General features: G+C 47.8%; 4 protein-coding genes; 1 reads left to right on the forward strand and 3 right to left on the reverse strand.

The window, feature by feature from the left end:
- Positions 1 to 353: 353 nt before the first annotated feature.
- On the reverse strand, positions 354 to 1,233 carry GSTUM_00003030001 (uncharacterized protein; the record flags this gene model as incomplete). XM_002836640.2 has 2 exons in its annotated part: positions 354 to 1,046; positions 1,103 to 1,233. The coding sequence occupies 2 exons, from the start codon at positions 1,231 to 1,233 to the stop codon at positions 959 to 961; spliced, it is 219 nt and encodes a 72-aa protein (XP_002836686.1). The 3' UTR covers positions 354 to 958.
- A 2,698-nt stretch (positions 1,234 to 3,931) lies between these two features.
- Positions 3,932 to 5,126, reverse strand: GSTUM_00003031001 (uncharacterized protein). XM_002836641.2 has 1 exon: positions 3,932 to 5,126. Exon 1 carries the CDS (start codon positions 5,040 to 5,042, stop codon positions 4,080 to 4,082), a length of 963 nt encoding a protein of 320 aa, XP_002836687.1. The 5' UTR covers positions 5,043 to 5,126; the 3' UTR covers positions 3,932 to 4,079.
- Positions 5,127 to 13,617: 8,491 nt separating this feature from the next.
- GSTUM_00003032001 (uncharacterized protein) lies at positions 13,618 to 15,337 on the forward strand. XM_002836642.2 has 3 exons: positions 13,618 to 14,583; positions 14,655 to 15,063; positions 15,121 to 15,337. The coding sequence occupies exons 1-3, from the start codon at positions 13,810 to 13,812 to the stop codon at positions 15,150 to 15,152; spliced, it is 1,215 nt and encodes a 404-aa protein (XP_002836688.1). The 5' UTR covers positions 13,618 to 13,809; the 3' UTR covers positions 15,153 to 15,337.
- Positions 15,338 to 17,223: 1,886 nt separating this feature from the next.
- Positions 17,224 to 19,162, reverse strand: GSTUM_00003033001 (uncharacterized protein; the record flags this gene model as incomplete). XM_002836643.2 has 1 exon in its annotated part: positions 17,224 to 19,162. The coding sequence occupies one exon, from the start codon at positions 19,160 to 19,162 to the stop codon at positions 17,447 to 17,449; it is 1,716 nt and encodes a 571-aa protein (XP_002836689.1). The 3' UTR covers positions 17,224 to 17,446.
- Positions 19,163 to 24,842: the final 5,680 nt, after the last annotated feature.

The raw sequence follows: 24,842 nt of genomic DNA on the forward strand, positions 1-24,842 counted from the left end.
TTAGCGGAGTACTTACTCGCAAGGCGGCATGTAGTGGAGAGACAAAAGCTTGGGAGTAGCACAAGGGGGAGGGGAGGGGGAGGGGGAGAAGGGGGAGGGGAAGGGGCGGGGGAATGGGTGGGGGAAGGGGCGGGGGAAGGAGGAGGACCTAGCAGTTAGTGTGCCATTCTGCTGAAAAGAGAGATCAGATAAATTATAAACTTTGTATCCATGAACAAACAAGCAAGCTGGAAGTCACAAGAGGTCACTCGGTATAATTCTCCCACCTCCGGGCAGTGGCAACAGTCACAGTTAGTCAGTTCCCCTTTCAAACTGCCCAGTACTTACACTCCCAAACTCAATCACAAACATGAGAAAGAAAAGGTGAAGGCAAGAATCAAGAATCACTACTCAATACCCCAACCCCCCCCCCCAATCCATGTAATCTCCCTCCACCTCCCAGTCCATCTTTTCCCCTTCTTCCTCCTCTATGCCTCCGCGCCCTCGCCAGTCCCGCCACTCTCGAAGAATAACTCGCGAACAGTCGTGCTCCCAATCCATCCGATCCTCGCCCTCAGCATTGAAATTCTCTCCAATAATTCGGCGAAAACTTCGTAGTACGACAATCACCCTCGCTAGGTTCTCACCGCTGCAGCAGCAGTTGTGGCTGTGATGGTAGTGGTAGGGGCGAGATCTAGAGCGGTGGCGGCGATGGGGCATTGGTTTGGTCATTTGACTTGTTAAGTTTGACCAGTTAGAGGTTCGGAAGGAGGAGGTATATATAGGCCATGAATAGTATCTTGAGGAAATCAGAGCAGAGAGCATCAGGAGGTTCTGGAACGAGTGTTCAGTATTAGGGAGCCTGGAGCCTTCCAGAGGTTCTATAGTGCATAAGGATCTTGCATTCAATTATGCAGAGTCTGAGATGAAAGTGGATGGCGCTTTCTCCCAGAGCACCGAACCATAGCGAAGCTTTGGGTTAGCGATTCCCGTTGGGTATTTTGACGCATGGTAGTTGTATAGCATTGGGATAGGTGGGGGCGGAGGCCAAGAGGCTGTACGGGTGCCTGCAGGTTTTTGGTTAACACGCTTCTGGCAGAGGAGCAGGTTTTGGGAACAAGACTTTGTCCTGTAGATGGTATGTATATACGCCGTTCTCCCGAGACTTCTTTCTTGGAAGGTTTTGGCCGCTGGGGTTGGGTCAGTGAAAGTGGTAGTCTCCGCAAATGTTTTTGGGATGTTTCCAAGTGCCATCCAGGGGAGCCACTGTTAGCAAAGACAGCCCAGTTACCTCAAATGGTGTCTTTAAATAGGTGAGATGTTTGACGAAAATATCATCATGGATTTTCCCCCGTTTACCCACAAGTCATCCCTAAGCGCGCACACACACCACAGCCCGCTTACACGTACCCAAATTATTCATTATCCCAATTCATTATCCCACTTATACGCATAGACTCTTCCCCCTAAAAAAACTGCTCACGAATTCAAGTACTTGTATCATACTCAACAGCCTATTCCCTTCTTGTCCCCACCTCTCAGGAACCCCCCAAAGATCCACAACCCCCTCCCCCCACACACATCTGCCCCCACCTTCAAAAAAAAAATTCTTACAACGCACCCTTTACGTTACTATCCCACCTCGATGCCTATCATGCAAAACTTATCGCGCCAGATATCGAACTTGCTCCCTCGATTTGTGGTCAAGCGTTCCGCCACCGGACGACGCATCCGAGGATATTCCGCTGGAAATTTTTCTTTTACGAGCAGTGTCTCAGGTGCCTTGGGCAGAGGCGGAAAGGCCCCGCTGTAAAATGTGATGCTGGTGCCGGTTTTCCGGTGGCTAGCCAGTGGGAGGAATAAAGTGGGATGGGTTGGCACAATTTTCTGTGACATAATTTTATGATATCTGATAGTCACTGCTATTTTTTACTCCGTGAAACACCTGGCTACATGTACTGTACCCTGACAAGCACACCGAGCTTTGAGAGCAATATTTGCGAATTTCGGAGCCTTCTCGGGCCCCCGAGACCTGAAATTTTCGAAATGAGTACCGGCACCGTACAGTACATATGCGTTGCCATATATATACCAAGCTCTTAAACTGAATTCTTCACAGGCGAAACAATCACAGGAGAATATCCCCACACCCACCAATGGTGAGAGAGAGTAGTGAGATATTGATCCTTAGATTATCGGCCATCATACTTGAATATGGAATCTGGTGGTAGTTTCTTGGGCAAATTAACATGGCGAACTCCAACCGTCCATGTTTATGTGTGTTGCGACTTCGCATTATTGGGGGAAGCCCTATCGTGCCAAGAGCAGTCCCCCGATATTTTCTTATTAGGGTTAAGAAATAACGGGTGGGAGTGGTCAAAAAAAGAAAGAAAGAAAGTCAATCGCACACCTACAAGTACGAGTATGATACAGTGAAACCTCCGTTATCTCAAGCTCCCCGGGAGACTTGATAGAAGTGACAGGGGGATGGAAGCTAAACTAGGCTTGGCGGAAGAGGGGTGCCAAAAAAGAAAATGAGTGATAATTCATGATAGGCGCACACCATATTGTCCAACTTGTTCACATGGAGGAGCAATGTATTTTGCCCAGCTTACAGATCCGAATCTATCCTAAAAATACACACACACACATTCAACCCCCTATCGTGTTGATTGAGGTGGGGAGTCTTTTTTTTCTTTCTTTTTTTCGCAGTAAGAGCGTTGCAGGGGCAGAAAGGTTGAACGATTTTCTTTTCTGCCCTCCTTGGGAGCCTAGAAAGAGGAACTAATAGAGCCCTAGAAGTTAGAGGGGGGGAAGCTCATATGATGGAACAAAATCTCTCTCCCTACAAGGGATAGAAATATCGGAGTCCTGGATATATCAAAGGGTGGAGTTAGCGGAGGTTTCACTGTACAAGGTTATGTAATTTATGACAAATCCGAAAGCCATGGAACTGGGGGGTGACATTTTGAACGGCAGGTCTGGTTGCCACCAAAAAACTCAATGATCGAGAAATATTTCTGGCCTGGGCCATAACGACCCGCTACAACCGCCAAAATTTTTTTTTTTTTTTTTTTTTGAGATGGGGACTTCGATGTGTTTCTCATCATACCGGTAATCATTCTGGGGGGTCTCTTTTTTTGGAAATTGATCTTCCTCACAGCCAGACACAACTTCTTGGAGCTTGAAAATTGACTAATCGTGACTGGCTTGCGATTACTTGAGTTGCCAGCCACAACTCACATTTTGATTGTACTGTACAGTACTCGTACCATGCATCAAAACCCTAGACCATCAGACGCACCCCTAATTTCGACGGATTATGCATGAAAATGACTGGAGCATCCAGCGCGGTGTCTAAAGAGAGAGTGGTGGAGAGACTTTCGACTACCGTAGTATTATACGTTACAGCCTGCTATGGAATGCTACACAAATGACCTAGAGTTGGTGTAGCTTCATCCACCTTCAGACTTGAGACTACGATACACGGAGTCTCCAACTTGTGGAGCACACTGCTGTGGGCAGGGTAACACTGCTTATCCCCATCACCGCCGGTATCAGACGAAATCCTCTTCATCGAATTAGAGCAGAAAAAAACATCTCGAAGCCCACTGCTGGCAAACATCAATTACTTGTGCCCAATCTAGCATCAGTCTTTCTATCCCCCCTCCATCACTAGTCTACTCGAGTGCAAGTATCATAGTCCCCCCCCATAATAGCTACTAGTACGGTATTCGTATCACAAAGAACGCTGCCGCGTATCGCTACCCTTCCATCCTTCATTTCCTCCCTCCTTGCAAGCAGACATCGCATGAGCAAATGCACAAGACCCACAGCGGAAACTTCCGCAGAGCCGCAACTACGGTACATTTCCCCCACCTACCTAAATGTGCCATGAAATTTCAATTCTCAACACCTCAGCTCCCAAGCGAACGGAACAGAGCAGAGCAAATTGTATCAACAAGAAATCATAATTAGACTATACTATCAATCGTACCTTCATCGTGTAGGAAGAGGAAATAAGAAAAAGAGAGAAGAAAAAGATGAAGAAAAAAGAAAAAAAAGTATTTTAATTGACAACGAAAAAGTGAGGAAAGGGGTTAGTTTTTGGCTCCAAACTTCTTCGCTCTGGCCTCTGCCTTCGCCTTCTCGATGGGGTCGTCCAGGACATTTTTCCTGGTAACGGGCCCACCGCCACGAACCGCGAGTACACCATTGCTGTTCCCCTTCTTATCATTATTGTTCCCACCCTGACCTCTCCTCCTCCTACGCCCCCGGGCATCATTACCCCCGGCACTCCTCGAGCCACCCTCACGAGGACGTTTCCCACCACGATCCCCGCCATCGGCCCCTTCACGCCCACGCTTCGGCCTCTCCTTCTTATCCGGCAGGGCGGCGTCTAAACCTTTAACAACTAGGCTCGCATTCTCAACAGCACCAAACTTCTTCGCGCGCTCGAGCATCTTCTCGGATTCGGTGTCTATGACGCCGAAGCGTTCCGCGCGCTTCTTCTTCTTGGCGAGTTCGGCTGCTGCGTCGGAGGATTTCAGACCTGCTGTGAAGGACTTCTCGGGTGCGCTGGTAGTGGCGGCAGGGGTGCCGGAGGTTGTGTTGTCATCTGTAACGGTGGAAGGGGAGGAGGGAGAGGTGGTTTTCACCGGAGCGTCGAATAAAGATGCGATTGATTTCTTCTTGGGCTTCTCTGGTTGTGTGGGTGTGGAGGTAGCAGCGGAGTTGGCGGCTTCGGCCTTGGGCGCGGAGGTTGTGGCTGGAGGTTTTGAAGTGGTGGTAGTAGTAGTCGCAGCAGCCGGCGCGGTAATGGTGGCAGCAGTGGGAGCTGCGGGAACAGTCTCGTCGTTGTCCTCCCAGTCAACTTCGTAGTCATCAGCAGTTGGTAGGTGAGCAGCGGCTTTTGGAGTTTCAGCCGCTGGTGTAGGTGCAGCGGCAGCATCGGATGCCACAAGACGCGCGATTAGGTCAGATTTGACGCCGTTAGTAGGGAGCGAGCGCTTTTGGAGGGCATCACGAAGGTCGGGGACTTTGAGTTTTGAGTAGTCGGTCATGGCGACGGTTGATGAGTTCGTTTCCGCTGAGGAAAAGTTATGGTGGGAGGGTGGATGGCAGGTGAGTTGTGGTTGATAGAAAATAAATCCAGGAGGGAAGGTAAGGTGTGGTGTGGTTGTGAAAGGGGGTTGGCAAGGCAGGTATCAGGACGCGGCGCGGGTTACGGGTTTGTTTTGGTTTGGGATCTAGTGGTTATTGGGTATACTAAGATATACCCCTACACTCCGTTATTATGAGAACAACAAGGCCATGAGGGCGAATCATCATGTCCCGGCTTGAAGGCCTTTAAACTAGATACAAAAGAACATTCCCATAAAGCTAGAAACGCTAGACCAAAAGGAAGAAAGAAAGCAACACGAACCAATGCGCTTCGTCCATACCCAGCTCTATGACCAACGATCACCAAACTACGACCAATGAGGTTCTAATAAAACCTGCAAGTCAACAAACCACTTTCACTCAAGCCCAATCTTCTCCCTCATACTAGGGCCATTAATTAATTCAACATCAGCTTTCCTTCCCCCTCCCCCTCCCCCTCTCCTCTCTTACCAACAAGATGCCAAACCAGCCCCAAATCTTTTCACCCCAAATCTTTTCACCATAACTCATCCTTTCCGCCGTACAACATTACAAAAACCTTAGCAAAAAAGAGCTCCAAGAATGGTCGCGGCAGTGATCGAACCTGCAATCTCTTGATTCGTAGTCAAGCACCTTGCCATTGGGCCACGCGACCGATGGGGTTTGACTTTCAGGCCTTTCAGATGTTTTTGTTCAGTCATGATACGTCACTCGATATTAGATTTTTCTCGTTGCGGGAATGCTTACTCGTTTTAACCTTACTGCACGAATCTGATCCATCGGGGAGGTTCGTCTCTCGATAGCTAATGAAGTACCAGACCTTCAATAAGTGGTTGGCTGGCCTAGAATCAGGGGATGGGGGTATCCGTCGTACTACATTGACGTTTTGCAACTCTTATTTGGTAGCTTCTTTGCTCGTTTGGTGTTGCTCGTATGCAAATATTATTCTACTATGCTGCCACTATTGTGCCTCAGAAGGTTCTACCAGGATCCGATCTCAATACATTCATGTTTACCCTGAGAGTGTGATACAAACGGGAAGCCCCTGCGGTAGTTGCTGGCCACTCGACAAAGACGGATACCCACAACCGGAGGTTCACCGCGGTATGTATTTCGTTGGTATGATAGACGATTTCAAAAACGGGATGACAGGCGAGTAGGTTCTGCCTTTCACCGCCGGATCCATGGGATTCTGTCCTTTGAACGCACGCTCTCTGGTTCTTGGGGCCCAAGTGCTGAAGTTGATGTCTCACAAGCCCGGAGGAATAATTATCCGGTATCCTTGGCACCTGGATTCTGGACGTCAAGAGCAGTACTACCTCGTTTGTTGTAGGGGCGTTGGTGGGCATTTCACTTATAAGTGGAAGCAGTTATTCGGAAGGGTCGGGCCTTCCCATCAGAGGTGATGGGAGCGGTTCATTCAATATTTATTGTTCATTAAATCACATGATGTGGCGCATGGAGCTTATTACATGGCTCCGGAACCTCAGACTTTACTCTGCTTGCGCATCAATAACGGTGGTTTTTCTTCGTCTGCGCTGTCCGGAGTAGGATTGCTTCTACGGTCTATACTAGTAATTTAGGAAGGACAAGCATCTCCCGCTTCTCTTCAGCTTTTCGACTTTCTAAAAGACTTCCCCCTTTCAAACCCGTCCCAACCGAAAGCTAGACTAGCAATTGAGGAAGAAGGGAGAAAGGGAGAAAGGGAAAAACGAGACATTGACCGACCCGAGCCGCAAGAACGAGGTGGCCATCACAACATTCAATCTGTCTGAGGGTTCCGTTGGATTCCGTCCTATTTCAGATATTGAGCCTTTTTTGAGCAAAGTTCTAGAACTACGTGGCGCTATTGATAATGAGGTGGGTGTCAATAGTTTCCCTGCTGTACAAGTACGAGTATCATACCGTACAGCCTCTGGTCGAGAAAATGGGGAAATGTGGAAATTAAAAGTCAAAAACACGGTTGCTCAGTTGGCTCGAACACACTGAATGCTCAAACCAGACGGCCGGGAGCCTGATCCCTGTTTCCCTGTTTTTTTCGACCTGAGGCTGTATGTGATCTCGCGCGGCAACAGAAGCTTATGAAGCTCTCCTGGGACATCTCACGGCCGCATGGCGATTCTGCACACACCTGTACAGCAGTATTGGCTTGAATACGTGGCTTGGAAGAAGTAGCGCTTTGTAATCTAGGCAAAGGGCAAAACCCCGGTCCCGGTGAAGATCTTCACGCCCCCAGAGGATGCAGGCATGTTTTGCTGCCATGTTCCTAGCGAACTTTATACGGCTAGGCAAATGGGAGGGGGGTTTTGCACCGGCGAATTGCATGTGCTGGTGCCTGGTGGGAACTGTGGTTGAGCGTATTGCGTGGACTGAAAATATCGTGAGTCTCTCCATACCAATCATGATTGTTATAAGTGCCAAGTCTGGCAGGTTTGACCGCTTGCGGTTTTGGCGAACCCAAGGACCCGGGGATATTTACCTGTATGCTCTGATACGAGCCCGGTCCTGGAGTGAGAGTCAAGGGCGTGAGCATGGTGGCCAAAGGAAATCCCGCGCAGGAAGACTGAACTCTACGAAACCCGGTGAAGGAGTTTGACATGCTTAATGCCGTTTTAGGCAATGGAGAGTAGAAAACTGTTGATGGAGGTATATCAGGATCGAGTATTTTCTGCGGCCGAGTGCGATATCAAATTGAGTGGTATTGACGGAAAGAATGAGGAACTGTTGGGAAGGTGTCAGGTCGTTGCTGCGAAGCCAAATGCAGGATAAAAAATGGAGGCTATCAGTGGTGGAGAGGAGATTTGGGGTGCCTTTGTGGGGCTTGAGGTATGTTCCGGTGGATGCCGCCCTTGTCTCATCCGTTCGTTCTTTGCAATGGGAGTGAGTTATCGTACTTGTTATAAATATCGTGCTCTCTAACCGTACTGTGGCTATGACCTCTGCACTGCTCTCTGGGGAACTGTTGGGCTTGAACCTTTCTCCACAGCTAATTGCGTAGCTAGGAAGCAGAGGGTGGTAGTATAAGAGAAAGCGCACCTCACAAAATTGGCCTCTTTGTTTGCTCATGAAGTATCTCTCCTCCCTATCTACCACAGTATCATACTCGGGTGTATTCATAAAAATCGGAAAGACCGATACCCCCTACCCCCCCGTCGTGCATGGTTAGTGAGCAGAAAACAGGAAATATTTAAATCCTCAATGGGGGATCTGCATTCCAAGAATACGTATCATGTCGAAAAGGAAAACAGGCACACCAGGGGCAGAATTCAGCGAAACCTTGCGATGCTGGAGCAAGGCGTATCCCCCTCCCCCTTTTTTCTTACTTGCAATCCACACTTTTGCCCCTAGTTATGATAGCTGTATTTTGGTCTCCTACTTGACATCATGATAAATATCACTCCGTGTAACGTACTTTGCTTAAGATATCTAGTAGCATAGTTGGGCTTTCCAGGCAACCCCATCTCCTGATCCCCTTGATCCCCGCTTTTCGATTCCCAGCTCCCGATCTCTACAGACCGCCCTAGTACGGAATGGGACTCTCTATTGCCTTCTACTCGGGTACGGCATTTCCCAACCGCCGAGCTGTGTTTGCCGGTACAAGGCAAAAGGGGGATGGTCTCGTACAAGACAGGGATTATTTTGCGGGTTAACCTAAATTAACTGTTAGGTAACTTTCTGGAGAGCACTGTACAATAATTGAGCAGATAAGGGCATTGATCAACCAGTCAAGTGTGGGTTTCTGAAAGATTCTTTCACAGCCACCACCCAAATCATATCGATAGTGCTGGACTACGGTAAGCTGGGAGCAAATCGCTGGGGGCTAGCAGAGACCAACCCCGCTCAAGCCTAGGCCTACAAAGAAAAAGCCTGAGCATGGGAGAATGCAAGATATCACATCGAGTGATGAACTATGCAAACTAGGCAATATCTGGAACGGCAAGGGGGGAGCGCTATTCCTACGTCACTTCCCTGGCTGAAAAAAAAAAGAAATCATTTGAAAGCAAGAAAAAGGTAGGAGGATGCCCCACATTATCTTGGGGTTTAAAGCGGGGTCACCATATTACTCCCGGCCTCTGGGGTGAGCTGGATATAACCGTACCGGTACCGGTACTCAAGAAGAACCCTATCATACGGTAGGTTTTCAGAGGGTTTTCTCATTGAATCGAAGACCCTCTCAATGGCCTAATTGAACGGCTGAAATGGCGACAGCGCTATACTCGTCTCGGGCAAGAGATAACCAAAAACAGAAACCAGAAAAATATCCATGGCAAATCATCCGTGCGTAGCTGTGAGCAAACAAAATCATACCCTCAACCTTAGGGCATTTCCTTCTCATTGCGAGTAAACTCTCCCAGCCACTCGATCTCCGGATATCCGGGGGTGGTTCTCATACCGTACTAGGACCAGCTACCCAAAAAAACTTCAGGAGAAGCAGATGTGGGGACGGCCCAACAGCCAAGACGTGACAAGGAATATCAGAATGGTGGGGCACTCAATACCCGAGCAGAGATATCGCAATCAATACCGATAAGTCAATGGTTGTACTCGAGTACAGTACCCGAGGATGCACTGCGCAGGGGGGTTTCCCTTTTTGGTTTTTTTTTTCCCTCATGGATGTACTCCAGTATAGTGCTCGAGTAATGTGCTCGGGTGTACCGGTAATGGTACTTCGCTCGCGGTAACACCAGTCCTCGTCCAGCGAGCGCCCGACCTTTGTCAACCCCCTACGGTAGTACTAGGGTCGGGCAGTAAAAAGTGGTACGATGGTACAATGCACACAAGAAACATGGCTCTGGAAGGATCCTTATCTCCTCTTGCCCCAGCCAACTCTTAAGAAATATAATTGATGGGTGAAGGAATTCTGCTTCCCAGGTCGCTGGGCAATTGAAGGTTTTGTGTTCCCAGGCGCGTTGCTCGTGCCGTACCACTAATATTGATTAAAATTGATACCCTGGTTCCCGTACTGTACCACTTTTTATTGTTGCCTGACCGTTGTGGAAAACGTGTGCCGATCTTCGAGGCTACTTGTAACTCCAACCAACGGAGTGCCGGTATACAAGTAGTACCTAGCACGGCAAAAATATTGCCGAAATGGGAAGTGGTTCTAAGTTTGTCGCATGAAAGGCAGAATTAGCGAAGTGTGACTTGTTCCCTACTCGAGCGAGTACTGTACACGAGCACATGCCCAGCCGCCATTCATTTTTTGGGGGTGACTTGCCATCACTTTGCAGCAGGTTTCCCTATTTACCGCGGCGAACTGTGTGAGACCGAATCTAATTGTGGACTTGGGTTTGCTGGCATCTGGCATTACTTGTTGGGTTACCGTAGATGCTCTTGAAATCCGTTACCAGATTTTAGTCTGTTCCTGGCGTCGCGAGAATTGACGAGCCTTTTCGGTCTGATTGGTCGAGGTTTGTGTTGATTGTCTCCTGTGCAGGTACAGTACAGTACTGTGCAGTACTTGTAACTTTCAATGCCGACATCTCACGACACTGAAACCGACTGTGTGTGCAAAAATCATCCTGTCAGCCTGCGGCCCACGATGGATTTGGGTATTGTTAGGGTACTGTACGAGTACTCGAGTATCATGATATAAGTGCGAATAACCGGTTGATGAGATCCAGCACGCCTGGTGCGCCGATCCCATCCCCTGGTCCCTTACGGAGCCCAAGAGATCGGTGGAACAGGTCTCACCCTAAAACCCCAGTAATTTATTTCCGGTCAAGGAAGGATACTGTCCAGATCCCGTTATTTTCTTGACCAAGATCTCTTGGGCGCGGCACCCGACGGATTCTGGGATGCCGTTTCAGGAAAGGCTTATTCCTTCCGAAGAGCTTCTTGTCTCCGAACGCGGAGATTGCTGGGCTGGCGGATATAACCGGTACCGGTAGTAGATTTCGAGAGTTTTCACGGGGAAGCTGAAAAGAACTTGGCTCACTGTAGACTTAGGAGGGGTGCGGGTGCCTAGGGTTGATCAACTCACGCAAGAACAATGTGCCTGCCGAAACTTCCTATCGTGTTTGTGGGGGCGCGGGATGGTGTTTGCGCTTACTCAAGTACTCGTACAGGTAATAATCCTCTTATGAAGAAACACTAATATCAAGAGATTCACTTTTTTGGCTAGCGTTTCTTTCTATCATACTCTACCGGGTGAAACGGGTTTCGAGAATAATTGGGAACATTTAACACCGGAATGGTACAGCGTGTCGGGCGTCTCAAGGAGTCACTCGGCCTCCTCGCCAAGAGTTGGTGATAGTGTGCCGCGGTTGGAATAGCACTGGCAACTATCCCGGCAAGTAGGGTAGATGAGTAATGCGTGCATCACAGGTTGAATCGAGAGTTCCTTGCACGTAAATTAAATTATGACGCTGATCAATGGAGAAACACCAAAATCCGAGGCCTGTTGCACCAGACCCCGTTCACACTGTAAGTTGAAATGAAATACGGTACCCCTTGAAGATGGGGTCATGAGGGTGGCTCCAAGGTGCCGACACCATAGGTATAGTACGAGTACTCGTACAGTGCTCAGGAAGGTCCTATTGCGATATCGCTCTCATAATCTCGGGTACTGAAACTCGACCCTCTGCTCACTTCCTCCGCTTAGTAATACATACAAGAAAAGTACCGCGATGCATTGGGATAAATTTGTATGTATGTGTGTTCTTTTTTTTTTCAGCCCCTCTCACCTCTCTTAACCGGTGCTCGCTTTATTATCGAAAAACAAAAGTCACCCGAATTAAGTATGATAGGAGTCGATTTTAAGTATGATAACCCTTGACTGAGGGTCTTGGGAAAAAAACTTTGTTGTTGTAAGGTAGTTAGGGCCCGTTCGTTGGTGGACCCGGTCCTTGTGAGGGCTGACTTCAAGTTCAGACACCCTGCACCCTACCGTGCTGTACTAGTGCCAGTACAAGTACAGTATACTTCTTTCTTTGCTTTACAAATGAAGTCACTGGAATCGGCGATAGCAAGGTACTCAGGACATCCTTGGTCCAAGACTCCGAGAACATCTCACTTTTAGGGAGCATCCCGGGTCGTGATGACCTGTCCCACTCTTTGCCAGTCGCTTGGTTCATAGCCAAGAGACGGGAAGGAAAAAGTACATCTCGTATCCTCGTCAAAACTACCGGTAATTACAGTACTAGTATCATAATCGAGTCGAGTACTGTACTCGTCCTCGAGCACATCCTTCAGCCTCTCTAACCGAACGGGCGACGGGAATCTACCACGAGAAGCAACACTGAGTTGCCTAAGATAATAATAATTGCCTCATGCATAGTGCTGGGGTTTTCGCTCGCAAAAAGGCCGATTTCGTTTGTTGATCCCGGTTGAGTAGGATAAAGAATGAGGTCAACATTTGTGTACTATACTAGTACGGTTTCCCTATTATACTTTTTTTTTTTTAACGGTTCGGCGATGGCCTAGTGATTGAGTTTGCACGTAATATTACACTTGTATTGTACTGTACGAGCACTACAGTACTGTACTGTACTGTATGTACAGTACAATACTGGTAGTGCAGGGCTAGACAGCGCAACGTGAAAAAAAAACGTGCTTGGTGCAATTCTCCCAAGAGAACTTCCTCTTAAAGTGCCATATCCAACAGGTCCCGGTGCGACGTGTGCCATGACGGAGAATAAAATCACCTGGACCTCGTTATTCGTGGACAGAGACCGTGTCCAAAAATTAGCCATCTTGTACCTCCATCCATGGCAGCACAAACTCTCAGGATAACCTGAAGCCGGGAAAGCCGGGCGGATGCTTTTGACTCGGCCAAACATCCGCTCCAGGTTCTGTCGCGCGAGAAGGCTAGACTTGTCAAGATAGGGAACAGCGCGACTCCAACAATCTCCGATGTGTACTGTACGAGCATTTGCATAGGAGCACAGTATCAGAAATCGTCCCTTTTTTGTTGAGAAGCGGAAGGAGAAGCGAGCTGGAGTGGGTAGCCAAGACGGCTCCCCTAGGTCTTGTGCGCTGGTTTAAAAATCCAGGCGGTTCTCACTAACTAACATACCCGTGCAGTAGGGCTGGGCGGGGTGAGGAAGGTGGTCCTGAAGGGGCTTCCAATGGGGGTGTTCAGGATATAATTAGACATAGTACCGAGCCGGTCGTTTGTGGGCGCCCGGGGCAAGGGAGGCTGCGTAGTTGTGCCATTGCAGATCACCAGGGCCGGTTGATGGTGCCTCGAGTAGCAAGTGGTGTGTTTACTGCTATTTTTCAAGCCAGGGCTGTTGTGTGGTACAAAGTGACTAACTTTACGCCAAGGATGATTGCGGTAGTGTTTGCACAACAAGTACTGTACTTTTATTGCACGGGAATAGGGTAGTTAGGCCTTGCAGTTTTGGGTTCCTTGAGTACCATTCGAATCTGGTTGGGGATATTGTGAGACCTCGGACGAGAGGATCGAGGACTAGCAGTCAGATATTCCAACAACGACAGCCAATTACATAGTGACTAAATTTGCTCCTTTCGTACCCCCTATCGAACCTGCAACGTAAGGTGAATGATAATTTCGCTCCCCGGCTGGAAAACTAGATTTGCAAGGAGGAGCTGTTCTAGTGTTATGGATGCTTAAATACGAGACGATACCTTCGAACTCCTCTTCCTTTTTTCTTTTCTACCACTAGCTCCCGTTTCCTGCTTCCTCTGGTGTGCCCCCTCACGTTCTGTCGTTACAAATTAATCATGAATACACGAAATCTCTTCCTTCTCGCCCTTGCCGGGTTCACCAGTGGGGTCCTCTCCGAAAACATAGTGATAGATGACTTCAAGAAACAGGGCACCAACAATTTAAATGTCTACCACGGCTGTGACGAGGGCGGTGGGATCTCATGTTCGTGGGGCGGCGATGGCCTAACTATCAGATCCTCAGATGTCGACTACTCCTACTACAGTCAATTCACCAGCCAACGCGGCGATGGCGGTTGCCAGGATATCTCATCCTGGGAGCGTCGGTTCGTACACATCAAGTTCTCAGGAAGCCCAGATTTCTCCGTCGCCTTGCAGCAGAACAACGGCCAGTGCAGCACGACCCAAGCGCCCTACCCTGAGACCTGGGACATCGTGTACGCTGCGGACTACTCCGATGGGTCGGACATCTACATCCCCATTTCTCACTTTAGCATTGACAGGAGCCGAGCAATTGGGTTTGCGTTTAAGGCCTTTAGAAATGCTGGTGCCGAGACCAAGTTCTCGCTCCTTGAGATTGTGGATGCGCTCCCCGGAGGCCGAAGTGTACCGGAGAAGAAGCCTACTGGACCACTGTACTTTGCTTGTACCAGGCCGAATAGTATTGCTTTCGGTATCGACGATGGGGTTCCGGAGTTTGCACAGCAAGTGATGGATATTATTGAGCAGGAGAATATCAAGGTTACCTTCTTCACCGTTGGTCAGGCTTTGGACGATTCTTCACAAAACTTCAAGCAAGTTTACCAGGATGCTATTAAAAAGGGTCATCAAGTTTGTCCCCCCCCCACTTTTCCTCTTCTTCTACCCTTAGAACAAGATGCTTACATCCATCGGCCATGCAGGTCGCTCTGCACTCCTACACCCACCCCAAAATCGAAGGCCTTCTGGACCTCAGTGTAATCGACAATGAGTTCAGACTAAGCAGAGAATCCACTCTCCGCAACCTCGGTGTCGATTCAAAGTACTTCCGTGCCCCTTACGGTACCGACGGAGCCCTCACCCGCCAGCGCTTGCAAGCCAATGTCCCAGGAGCAAAGGTCATCAACTGGTCCGTCGATATCGAAGATTGGCGCTGGGGCCAGTCCCCCTCACCGGAGAACTTGAAGCAGACCGAGGCCGTTACCCGGGACCTCGGGAAGGGTGGTAACCTATTCGTTGCGCACTACCTGTACCCCTCCACTGTGGAGCAGTTCAGGACGTTTATTCAACTGGCTAAGAAGACTGGGAAGACTATCATGAGGATTGATCAATGTTTGCACCCCCCCCCCTTGAAGCTCTCGCGATGAGGAGTCTTAATAAATTGAATAGGTCTCGAAGATCCCGAAGCTCCACCGCTATAAATAGCAAAGGAAGGGAAAAGGGGATGAAAAAGGTTAAAAAAAAAAAAGCTGTAGTTTAAGGTAGTCAGTGAAAATGGCCGGTTTTGCGTTGGTTGGGTAAGGAATCATGTACTCGAGTGGGCACACGTATGGGAGGATTTAATGTTAATACATCGGTAATGGCTTTTCCATTATCTTTACTTATCTCTTATTTTCCACCATTCTCGTCAAGTTTCTCCGGCAAGAACTTTGCTCCGGGTCCGTGAACCGTAATGGCTTTTGTAGGTGATTGTTTGGGAGATGGAGGTTGGGATGCAGCCCACCAATAAACTACAGTCATGTTACCGTAGTGATACTGTCGTGCAACGAAGTCTGTGTGGTTATCGGGTCAAGGTACTTGGCAAAAGCAGAATAGCTGATTGGACACACGGATAAGTTACGAGTAACAGTGCCCGAGTACAGTACAGTATCATAATACTGTACTGTACCAGCCTGAGTCTTCCTATAGGAAACGCCTGAAGGGAAATCCGATTGCGCTCACCAAACAGCCAATAAGCAGGTAAAAAAGCGAAAAAAAAACCATCCCCCTATTTCCACTCTCGCACTCTTCTTCCACTTAATCATCCGTCACTCCGTTCACTGCGCTCTAGATAAGTACCGTGAACCATCCGTCAACCATTCCATTCGTCCCTGTCCAATCCGCGAGCTACAACAATGTCCCCCCTTCAAGCCTCGAAACATGACCAAAAACATCAATCTCCAAGCACCAGCGCTACAGAAATGTTGAGAGCACGGGTCAATGGCGCGAAGGGCAGGTTCAGAACATAAGTGATTTAACATATCTATGATATGATACATGTACAGTACCACAGACTCGACAGGATGTATGGTGCCGGGGCCTGGAATTGGACAGATCCGACAAGGAATGGGGGCCCCAACAACAAGTTTGGAGAGAAAAAGCTCTATATAAATGCTGAAAATGGTCTCCCCCTTAGTTCTATGAATTCAGGAGGGGGGGGGGGCGGGGTTGGGAAAAAAAGTGAACACATCGATTAGCGGTATTGACAATAGGTATGGGTTTGCGAGCTCTTAATAGTGAGTTAATAGAAGGACGAGTGTCCTCAAAGTTAGGGTTAAAAAACAATAATAATAAAGGTGTGCATGGGTCGGAGCTTAACTTAATAACCATACAGCAAACTCAACACCTCAACCAGAACTTAACCCCCCCCTCTGTGTGGACTGGCACCAGATTGGCACAGAGTGCGAACCGATACCAGGACGAGGGAGCTAGCAGGAATACAGGCATCCCATAGCGCTCCCTTACCTCATAATACGATTCCCATCGCATTCATTCCCCATTGCTGGTAACTTACTGCTCTAGCTATGATACTTCCCGGGTAGCTCTTCCCAAACGTAAGCTGTGCCTCCAGCTCCACAGAGAAGCTTTGAAGAGTCCAATCCAGATGTTCACCTGGCTGCACACTTAGAGGATAGTATCATACTGTACCCTTGGTGCAGTACAGTACAGGGGATGAGGTAGCTCGGGAAAAGGAATTCTGCTATCATAATTATTACATTATTTTCTTTGATACCTTTGGCGTTACTGTAATTAATTAAGGACGGCGCACTCTACCCGTGCAGTATACATGACACCATGTTGGCATTTGAGTGGGTGCTGCTGCCCGGCATCCAACATTGATTTCTTCATTGTTGTATTGTGCTGTGCTATCAGAGGCCAGCAACTTGATGCACGGTATGATACGTGCTAACTTAGCCAACCACAATCCCCCAATACTGGGGTGGGTATGGTACTGCACTATGCACTATGCACTATGCTGGGGCCCTGAGCTTCTACTGCAAGGTTTACTTGTGGAAGTTCGAGCAAGGACCTTCCGTCTTCATTCCCCCTTTCACCAAATGAGGTAGCACAAGCCCTACTCTCGATAGTATAGTATCATACCTCTAAATCTCACTCAAAACTCTGTCTCAATCATCAAATCATATAGTGATATCTTCATCATCATAACTAGCTAATTAACTAAACGGGCTGATAACACACATGTGCTTGTGACAAAGGAGAGCTAAGAACGCATCCACCTCCTTCTGCTCCTGCTCCCTCCACTCTCAAAGGAACGTGAGGAAAAAAGGTAAAAGAAAAAAAAAGAAAAAGAAAAAATTGGAAAAGAACATAAGGGCATTAAATCATGACTCCAGCGTTGCACTCGCGATAGTGACAGAAGAGAAGGGAAGGGAAACAAAGAAACGAAACCACCACCATCCCCACCACTGCAAGAATCCAGCAGCATTACTATATCTTATCTGACCCAAACCCCCATTTCCTTAGCTCTGACCTCACCCACCATGATATTCTCCACCCGGGCTCTAAGCGTCCTCCGCTCCTTCATGACAACCTCGCACTCCATCTTCCGCATTATCTCGACTTCCTCGAGCATCCCTCCTGCAAGCAGCGCATAGCCTTCCGCAACCCTTTGCACAGTAGTCTTGACTGCATCGTCATCCCCCAACGTTCCAAAGAGTTCCCGAACGCCCTCGATGCCCTTTAGGGCGGATTGCAACTTTCTCTCGACGGTGTCGCAATCGTATCGCCAATTCTCGCCAATCCCGTCGACCCACTTTTCCCTGCCGGTGGCAGAAGAGTTGTACCCGCTAATCCACTCGCCAAAGGTCGCGGATAGTTTACGGAACTCGCCGGTTTTTAGTGCGTCCGTGCGCTTGATGCCCTCCGAGAATGCCTGAACGAGCTCCTCTGGTGACCTTATCGTCTGGCGGCGCTTCGTTGGGATGGTAGAACCAGTGTTTACAACGAGGGCTAAAGAGTCCAAGTTTGCGCGGTTCTGCCTTTTTATACTGGTTTCGCGGACGTCATAGTGTCTGGCTGAGAGTTGCTCAAAGCGGGATTTTAGGGTTGTGGTCGCCGAGGCTATGAGTTCTTGGTATACTTGGCCTGATGAGGAGTGTAGCGTTAGGAGTTGGAGGAGTTGCGCTTGTTGGTGGATGGTTTGAGTGTCTAGTGGGGGCGGTGGGAGGATTCTTGATCGAGGGGAGGGACCAGAGGGCGCGGGTTGAGGGTATTCCTGGCTGAAGGAACTGAAGGGGGGGCGTTTGCTGTTACCAGCTGGCGGGGTGGTGTTATTTTTTGTTGCTGTTCCGGGGCGAGAGTTGCTGCTGGGTGTTACAGATGCAGTGGACACGGTGGACGCACTCCGCCTATGAGCTTTCACTGGAGCTACCGGGATGGAACCGGTGGTCGGTCTGCGAGCTGCAGATGCAGTCGCAGAACTGATCGGCTCCGCCCCAAGTTTGGACAGAGAGCTCGTGCTATTATTATAGACCGAGTTCGGCCGCAGTCTTCCGGCCTTCGCAGGCCCATTCGGAGCAGTGGTAGCAGAAGGATCAGTCTTCGCACCGCTTCCAATACTAGATTTGTGCGTCCTTAGGCTCATAGTCCTCCCCAATATCCCCTTTGACTCAGCCGACTTTTTCTCCTTATCCTTGTCCTTCTCCGAGTCACCTCCCTTCGAGGACCGGAACGTCATGGACATGGCCCTACCAAGCCGACTGGACGACTCGTCCCCCTTCTTTTTCTCCGGCGAATCGGGTTTATTGTGAGAGCGTAAACTCAACATCTTCCCAAGCCCCTTATGCTTCTTCGGTTCATCGGACTTTTTTGACTTGCCTTTACTCCCAGAGCTCGAGTTGCTGATGTTGCTCCTCATGCTCATGGTTCTCCCACCATTGGGTGCCGGTGGCGGAGGCATTCTCGAGCTATCCTCGATCGCTTCGGGAACGAGGTTCACGCTCCCACTCCCGCTCGCGGTGTTTATCATGCTCACTGGCCGTGGAGGGCTAAGCCTCGGATTCCCAGACGCCGAGAATGGCATCATCTTTGACTTTGACGAGGAGCCCGGACGAGATGTTGGCGGAGAGACTCTTCGAATGGTAACGGTAGGGGGCGAGGAGTTCCCGGAGTGTCTGGGCAGCCGCGAAGGTGACGGGACTGGAAGAGGCATGTTGTGAGTATTCAATGGTGTTTACCATGAAGTGGAGGGGAACAAGAAGAGATGGGGAGGGTAATTAATTATGAAGAGAAATGAAAGACCCACTTATGATAACTGTCAGGCCACGAAAGGAAGGTTGTTTGTGAAATTTTGCCGAGGAGGGTAATTGTTGTTGTGCTTGTCCTGTTTGGTGAGTGAGGCTCTAGCCGTTGTTCCGACTACGAGTTTTGGCAACCGTTGCAAGTCCAACCGGACTAAAAAATTGTCATCTAATCTCACTCGATCACAGATTCACAATTGTTCTTAATTTTGGGAAGAGAAGGAGAGGATAATAGAGATAGTCATTTCTCAGGTGATAAGACACATCCTGAGAACATGAGGAATTACATTCGGATTGCTATCCACATTAATAATCTGGAAAGAGGTAAGAAAAATGAAAAGTTTCCATCCAGACCATATGATACAGGCATTAAACCAATTTGAACCAAGCGAAATATAAATTCCAATCTGGTCCGGAATTTCGTGACTTTTGCCATTCCTATAACCCACTGCTTGATCCTTTCCTACTATGATACCTGGTCATGGTCTCGACTGCGGCCCCAGGAGACAGTTCCAAAGATCTAATTCTGCAAAGTATCACTCCAGAAAAGGGAGGTAAATCATGGTATTTCTACTAGCCTGAGAGAGAGAAGTCTAAGAAGAAGGAGAAGGGGAAAATGCCCTTCATATTGAGAAATTGAGCTTTGCATGATCAAAAAAATGGAATTTTGTACCGTGTTCGCAAGATGCTAATCATGTTATCAGTAAATGGTACGATAGTTGGCAGGTGGTCTGCTCTACCAGAGAGCAGGTGAGAGCTGAGAACGAAAGAAGGCTTTGAAGGTATACTGAGAAACAAGGAGGTAACCGTTCAACCAAGTATATTGAAATACTGTCTGTCGAAGTCTGCCTATTCCATTGTGGAAACAGGCAGTCTTTAAATACTGTTAGGAATACCAGAACCCGATACCTAGGAGCCACCCTAAGTAGGGTAACCCCACTCGGAATCGGAATCTCTGGTCTCCAACACCCTCCTCCGGCTCATCTTACGGGGCCCGCACGTTATCATATATATCAATCTCAGTTGCGTCCTGTGACTATATTACCACAGAATTGAAGGTGTTGGAATAACACCATATAAATCGTCGCTGTCCATCCGACCGGATCCTGTTCACAGGATATCTGAGAGGGGACCTTCGGCTAGGTCTGAGAAGTGGAACAGAGTGATTCTGTCAACTACTCAGAGAGTTACTAGGCTTCAAAGACATGACACCTTTGGCATGGGCCGTAAGTAACAGGACGATTTTGAACAAAGAGATTGTATCAAATGGTAAAAGATCTCTACTAGAGACCAATACATTTACATCTACCAGAAGAGCCTAGAACTCCAAAGGACACTACCAAAGAAGCCAACGAACTTCATGGAGTGTTGCAACTGGGTTTTAGAACATGTCGTAATTATGGGTGATTCTCAATACTACAATGATTACTGAAACCCACTACCCAGAGAGCAACCAAGGATTGCCGACCGCGGGATTAATTACCAATCTGATGGAATAGCTTCCTGCAAGTTAATAGGAAGTCATCCAGAGAAAATCTATGGGTTGGGTATGGAGTTACAAAGGATCGGAGTCAGACGACCTACGATGGTCGTAATGACGACCACCTTTGCAGATATAGCCATGGATAAAACTGATTATTTTATCAAAGGCGAAGACAATTGAGGCCAACTCAGTTCGACTTAAGAACTAGGCCATAATTCTAAAGATTCTAATAATCGGGATGTTACTATTGGGGACAGCATGTTCCCTAAGAAAAATGTTGTAATTACCGAAGAGGGTGTGATGGTTTTCAGGGTCCACCGGTGTTCGCACCTTGGAAGAAAACTCAATGTTGCGAATTACGATTGAAGAAGTACATAGTTGTGTGATAAATAGAGGTAGTCTGCCAACACTCAGACGTGGAATATAAATATCGAAGTGCCTCTCAAGCTTTAGACATTATCAAGCAATGGAGAAGAGACCTTAACAATATAATATTGTTTTTACGATTCTACCCTACTTTACCTATTTCACTACGCTCCTAGTAGTCATAAATGAAACGAGCAAAGTCTGCGCCTTCCTAGACAATTTCCGTCTACAAAAACGAATCTCGATTGGCCTAGACAACATAGAAGTCTATCAAGTTGTCTCCGCCTAACAGAAAGCTTATAAGAGGTGTTCGCAATTGAAGACAGAGGTCTTGTACTATCGGCAAGGTAGGCTGAGGCCTAGTGCTATTAGAAGCTAAGAACAAGAAGAAGAAGAAGAAGAAGAAGAGAACTATAGTTCCCTGTTACCAAGAACTAACCTTCTGTAGGAGAATCGTTACAGGAAGAAGAACAAGCACCACTGGGTCAAACAAGACCAGACCACATCTGTGCCACCAGTCCTCAACTCGGAAGGAGGATCGCCATGACCAGTTCGCTACAGCGAACAGGCTACTATAGAGTACATGGCTGGGTCGCGACCTGTGGAGGGAGCTGAGGAGTTATAGGAGGAGTTGAATTCCTGGCGATGTTCAGCGAAATGTTGATGGCTTGGAGACTATCTCATCCTACCTGCATCCACGGCGCTTTTCTGGTTGTGCTGCCGATGTGTTTCCCACCTAATTCTTTACGACGGTTTGTACACCCTCAACTAGAGAGCCTTCACCCGGCAAATCGGCTTTCCTTTAGGTCTATGTACTTGGGTCTCAGGTGTTTCTTTCTTTTAGTATTGGAGAGGGGTGCCTGGTAGTTGGCTGCAGTGTCCCAAGATCATTGAGAGTGGGTATGCGGGTGGGTTTCTACTGTATAGCAGGTTATTTTGTGGTTCCATGCAGGTGGCGGTAGTGGATGTTTAGTATTATGTATAGGTAACCTGGCTGGCAGGTACGATGGGTGGAAGTGCATTCTCTGTACTGTTGATAGCTTTGTATTTCGTGTTCATGTTTGGGCATGGCGTGGAGATGTTAGAAATATGGGGTAAGATGTTTAGTTAGTTTGTAGTTAGTCGTATCCGGGTTGCGCTAACCTGAGGGTCTCACTCGGAACCTCATCATATCCCGTTTTCTGGGGTACAAGCTGAAACAAAATTCGATTGAATTCTACCTACTTATTACTTTAAAACGAATATAAAACATCTTTACGCTCTTTATCAGTATCATGACATTTAGTACTGTTACACGAAGAAAGACTCTTCATGATGAAGAGTTAGAGACAGCTTAGTAAAGGTATTCTTGACAGAAGATAAGGATCTTGCACTATCGGCAACACAGGTGGAGGCCTAGCACTATTGGAGGTTAAGAAGCAGACGAAGAAGAAGAGAAGTATTGTTTGCCATTACTAAGAACTAACTATCTGAAGGGGGATTGATACACTTGAGCTGCTCAGGATTTCAGTATTCTTGGTTACCGGTTTAATGTATTTGTTAACCCTAGTCCTCATGTAAAGTAATAGTTGTAAAGCGGGTTGTATATTAGTCAGAGGACTTTAGAATTGGGGAGGATGTGGAGGAGTGTTGGGTGACAAGCTGCTTGAGAGAGCTATCACTTAGTATCGGCTGCTTATTTTGCAACCATCTATTATGGAACTGAGCTTGTAACAAACCAAGGGTCATATGTGAAACAGGTTCAGGTCCAAGTTAATACTTGTCACAGTTTGGTATTCCAGACCACAATACATCTACCAAGCTACATACCTTTACCTACATTCAGCATGCAACCTGTTGGGATTCAAGGCATGTACATACAATGGAGGTGTCAGAGGGGGTTCATTTACTACTGGTATTGTGATGAACATCTTTAGTTTGACAAAGCACTGCTGGATTAGAAGCAGGAATGTTTGATCGCACATCAGCAGACCATGAATCAGGAACTCACCTACAGGACTACAGGATCAAGTGCGAAAGGCAAGACATTGATAGCTGTACACCAGTATTCACCACACACCAATCTTGAGATATTACCAGATATGGTCATATCCACGGACAGGTCCGAGTCCTCTGAGGTATCAGGTATGGAATGGGCTGCATTTGAGAAAGGTGCTTTGACAGGTGTTAATAGTTGCTTCATTCTCCCCTCATCTAGCATTGTTGAATGCGAGCTATTTGAACTTGTCTGGACCCCCCAATATACTCAGGGTATGGCTAAGGGGCGTTCTGTTCATATGTTTAGGGATGGTGTTCCCGCACTCATCTTGGTTGATAACATGTTTTCGGAGGGCGACTCAGCTTGGTTGTTGGAGGGTAAAGCACCACTCCTTGGCGCCTTTTCACATGTCAGTCTCAGTTGGCTCCCTGGTCACATGGAGATCATTGGCACCAACATGGTTGATATGAAGGCTAAAGCATTTGTTGGACGACCATTGTGATGTCTCATTTGGAAAGCGGTCAGCTTCTGGATGGGCCATGGAAAGCTTGCTCACGTGCTTTAGCAAGAGGAAGGGGGGTCCATGTATGACGCCGAAGAGGACGGATATTACCTTTACAGGAAATCCTCGCTAACAGGCCTCTAATATCCCTTCCGCGTTCCTTCACTAAGTCCTTATATTTAGCAAGAATCATTTCACGTAAAACAGCAGGATCATCCATTGACACATATTCGAGCAGTAGCTCCTCTGAAAACGACAAACAAATTGTGTCCCTAACTCGATCGTAGCCCGCCCAGTAATTGCGAATTTCTGCTTCAATCGCACACTTAGCTGTACCTGTATCTGTATCTTTCGGCAGTGAAGGCTTTATTTTCTCACAGGCAACAATAGGCCAAATACCATCTCTCTGTAGTGTTAGCCTTCTCGGAACTACCCACCTTTGATACTTGGTCTCGGTGAGCTTCTCGAAGTTGATCGTGGTGGACGACATCATTTCGGGAACGAGCGACATAAAGTACTGCAAAAAACTTAAAATGTTGTTATGGCCTGCCTAGAAGCGAGGCCTCGTAACTTGTTCGTGCCTAACGAAAGTACTAAAGAAGGAGCGAATTAAAGTACGATCATGAAAGACTCTACTTGCGAAACCAGTGTGGGGATGAAGGATCAATAGACTCTCTCTCTCTCTCTCCCTCCCATGATAGCTCAGAACTAGCTAGGAGATTTATATCTCTGTCAAAACAATAACAATCTAACATTAGGATGGTGGACGTGGCAAAAGTGGTGGCTGTGAACCCCTTCATGGCACATTGATGGTGGAAAGAAACAGCAGGACAACAATGGTAAGGGACTAGAGGAACTACCCCCCGATAAGAGAGGAAACCTATATGGCAGCAGATGCGCTTTACCAGGGATGGAGACTCTGCCGAAAATGGGGTTCATTTTACTTGACCAATGGTGCGACGGCCCCAATTACGGTACGGCCATTTCTGCCATGCCTACCCAGAAGATTGCCATATTTGCTAAACACTTCTTATGGAACCTCAAACTTGACAATGCCAATGCGCAAACCTCCGTATACCTAGGGAATGAAGGAAACCATAAAACTAACACCCTATGCCAACCAGCATAGAATGAGAAAAGAATAAAGCCTCTGCTAAGTCCAGTGCCGTAGGAAACGACACAGACAGATACCTGCTGCACAAATTGCTTCACACTTTCGCATTGTTCTATTCCAGTCTTCTAAACCCTAGCCTTAAGCTGCTG

Source organism: Tuber melanosporum (genome assembly GCF_000151645.1).
Source record: "Tuber melanosporum whole genome shotgun sequence assembly, scaffold_155, strain Mel28".
Lineage (NCBI taxonomy): Eukaryota > Fungi > Ascomycota > Pezizomycetes > Pezizales > Tuberaceae > Tuber > Tuber melanosporum.

What these genes read in the sequence shown, in the direction of transcription:
- GSTUM_00003031001 (XM_002836641.2), bottom strand. Translation starts at nt 5,042, where the DNA reads ATGACCGACTACTCAAAACTCAAAGTCCCCGACCTTCGTGATGCCCTC.
- GSTUM_00003032001 (XM_002836642.2), top strand. Translation starts at nt 13,810, where the DNA reads ATGAATACACGAAATCTCTTCCTTCTCGCCCTTGCCGGGTTCACCAGT. An exon ending in CTATTAAAAAGGGTCATCAA is followed by an intron (nt 14,584 to 14,654) that starts GTTTGTCCCCCC and finishes TCGGCCATGCAG; the next exon opens with GTCGCTCTGCACTCCTACAC. An exon ending in TATCATGAGGATTGATCAAT is followed by an intron (nt 15,064 to 15,120) that starts GTTTGCACCCCC and finishes TAAATTGAATAG; the next exon opens with GTCTCGAAGATCCCGAAGCT.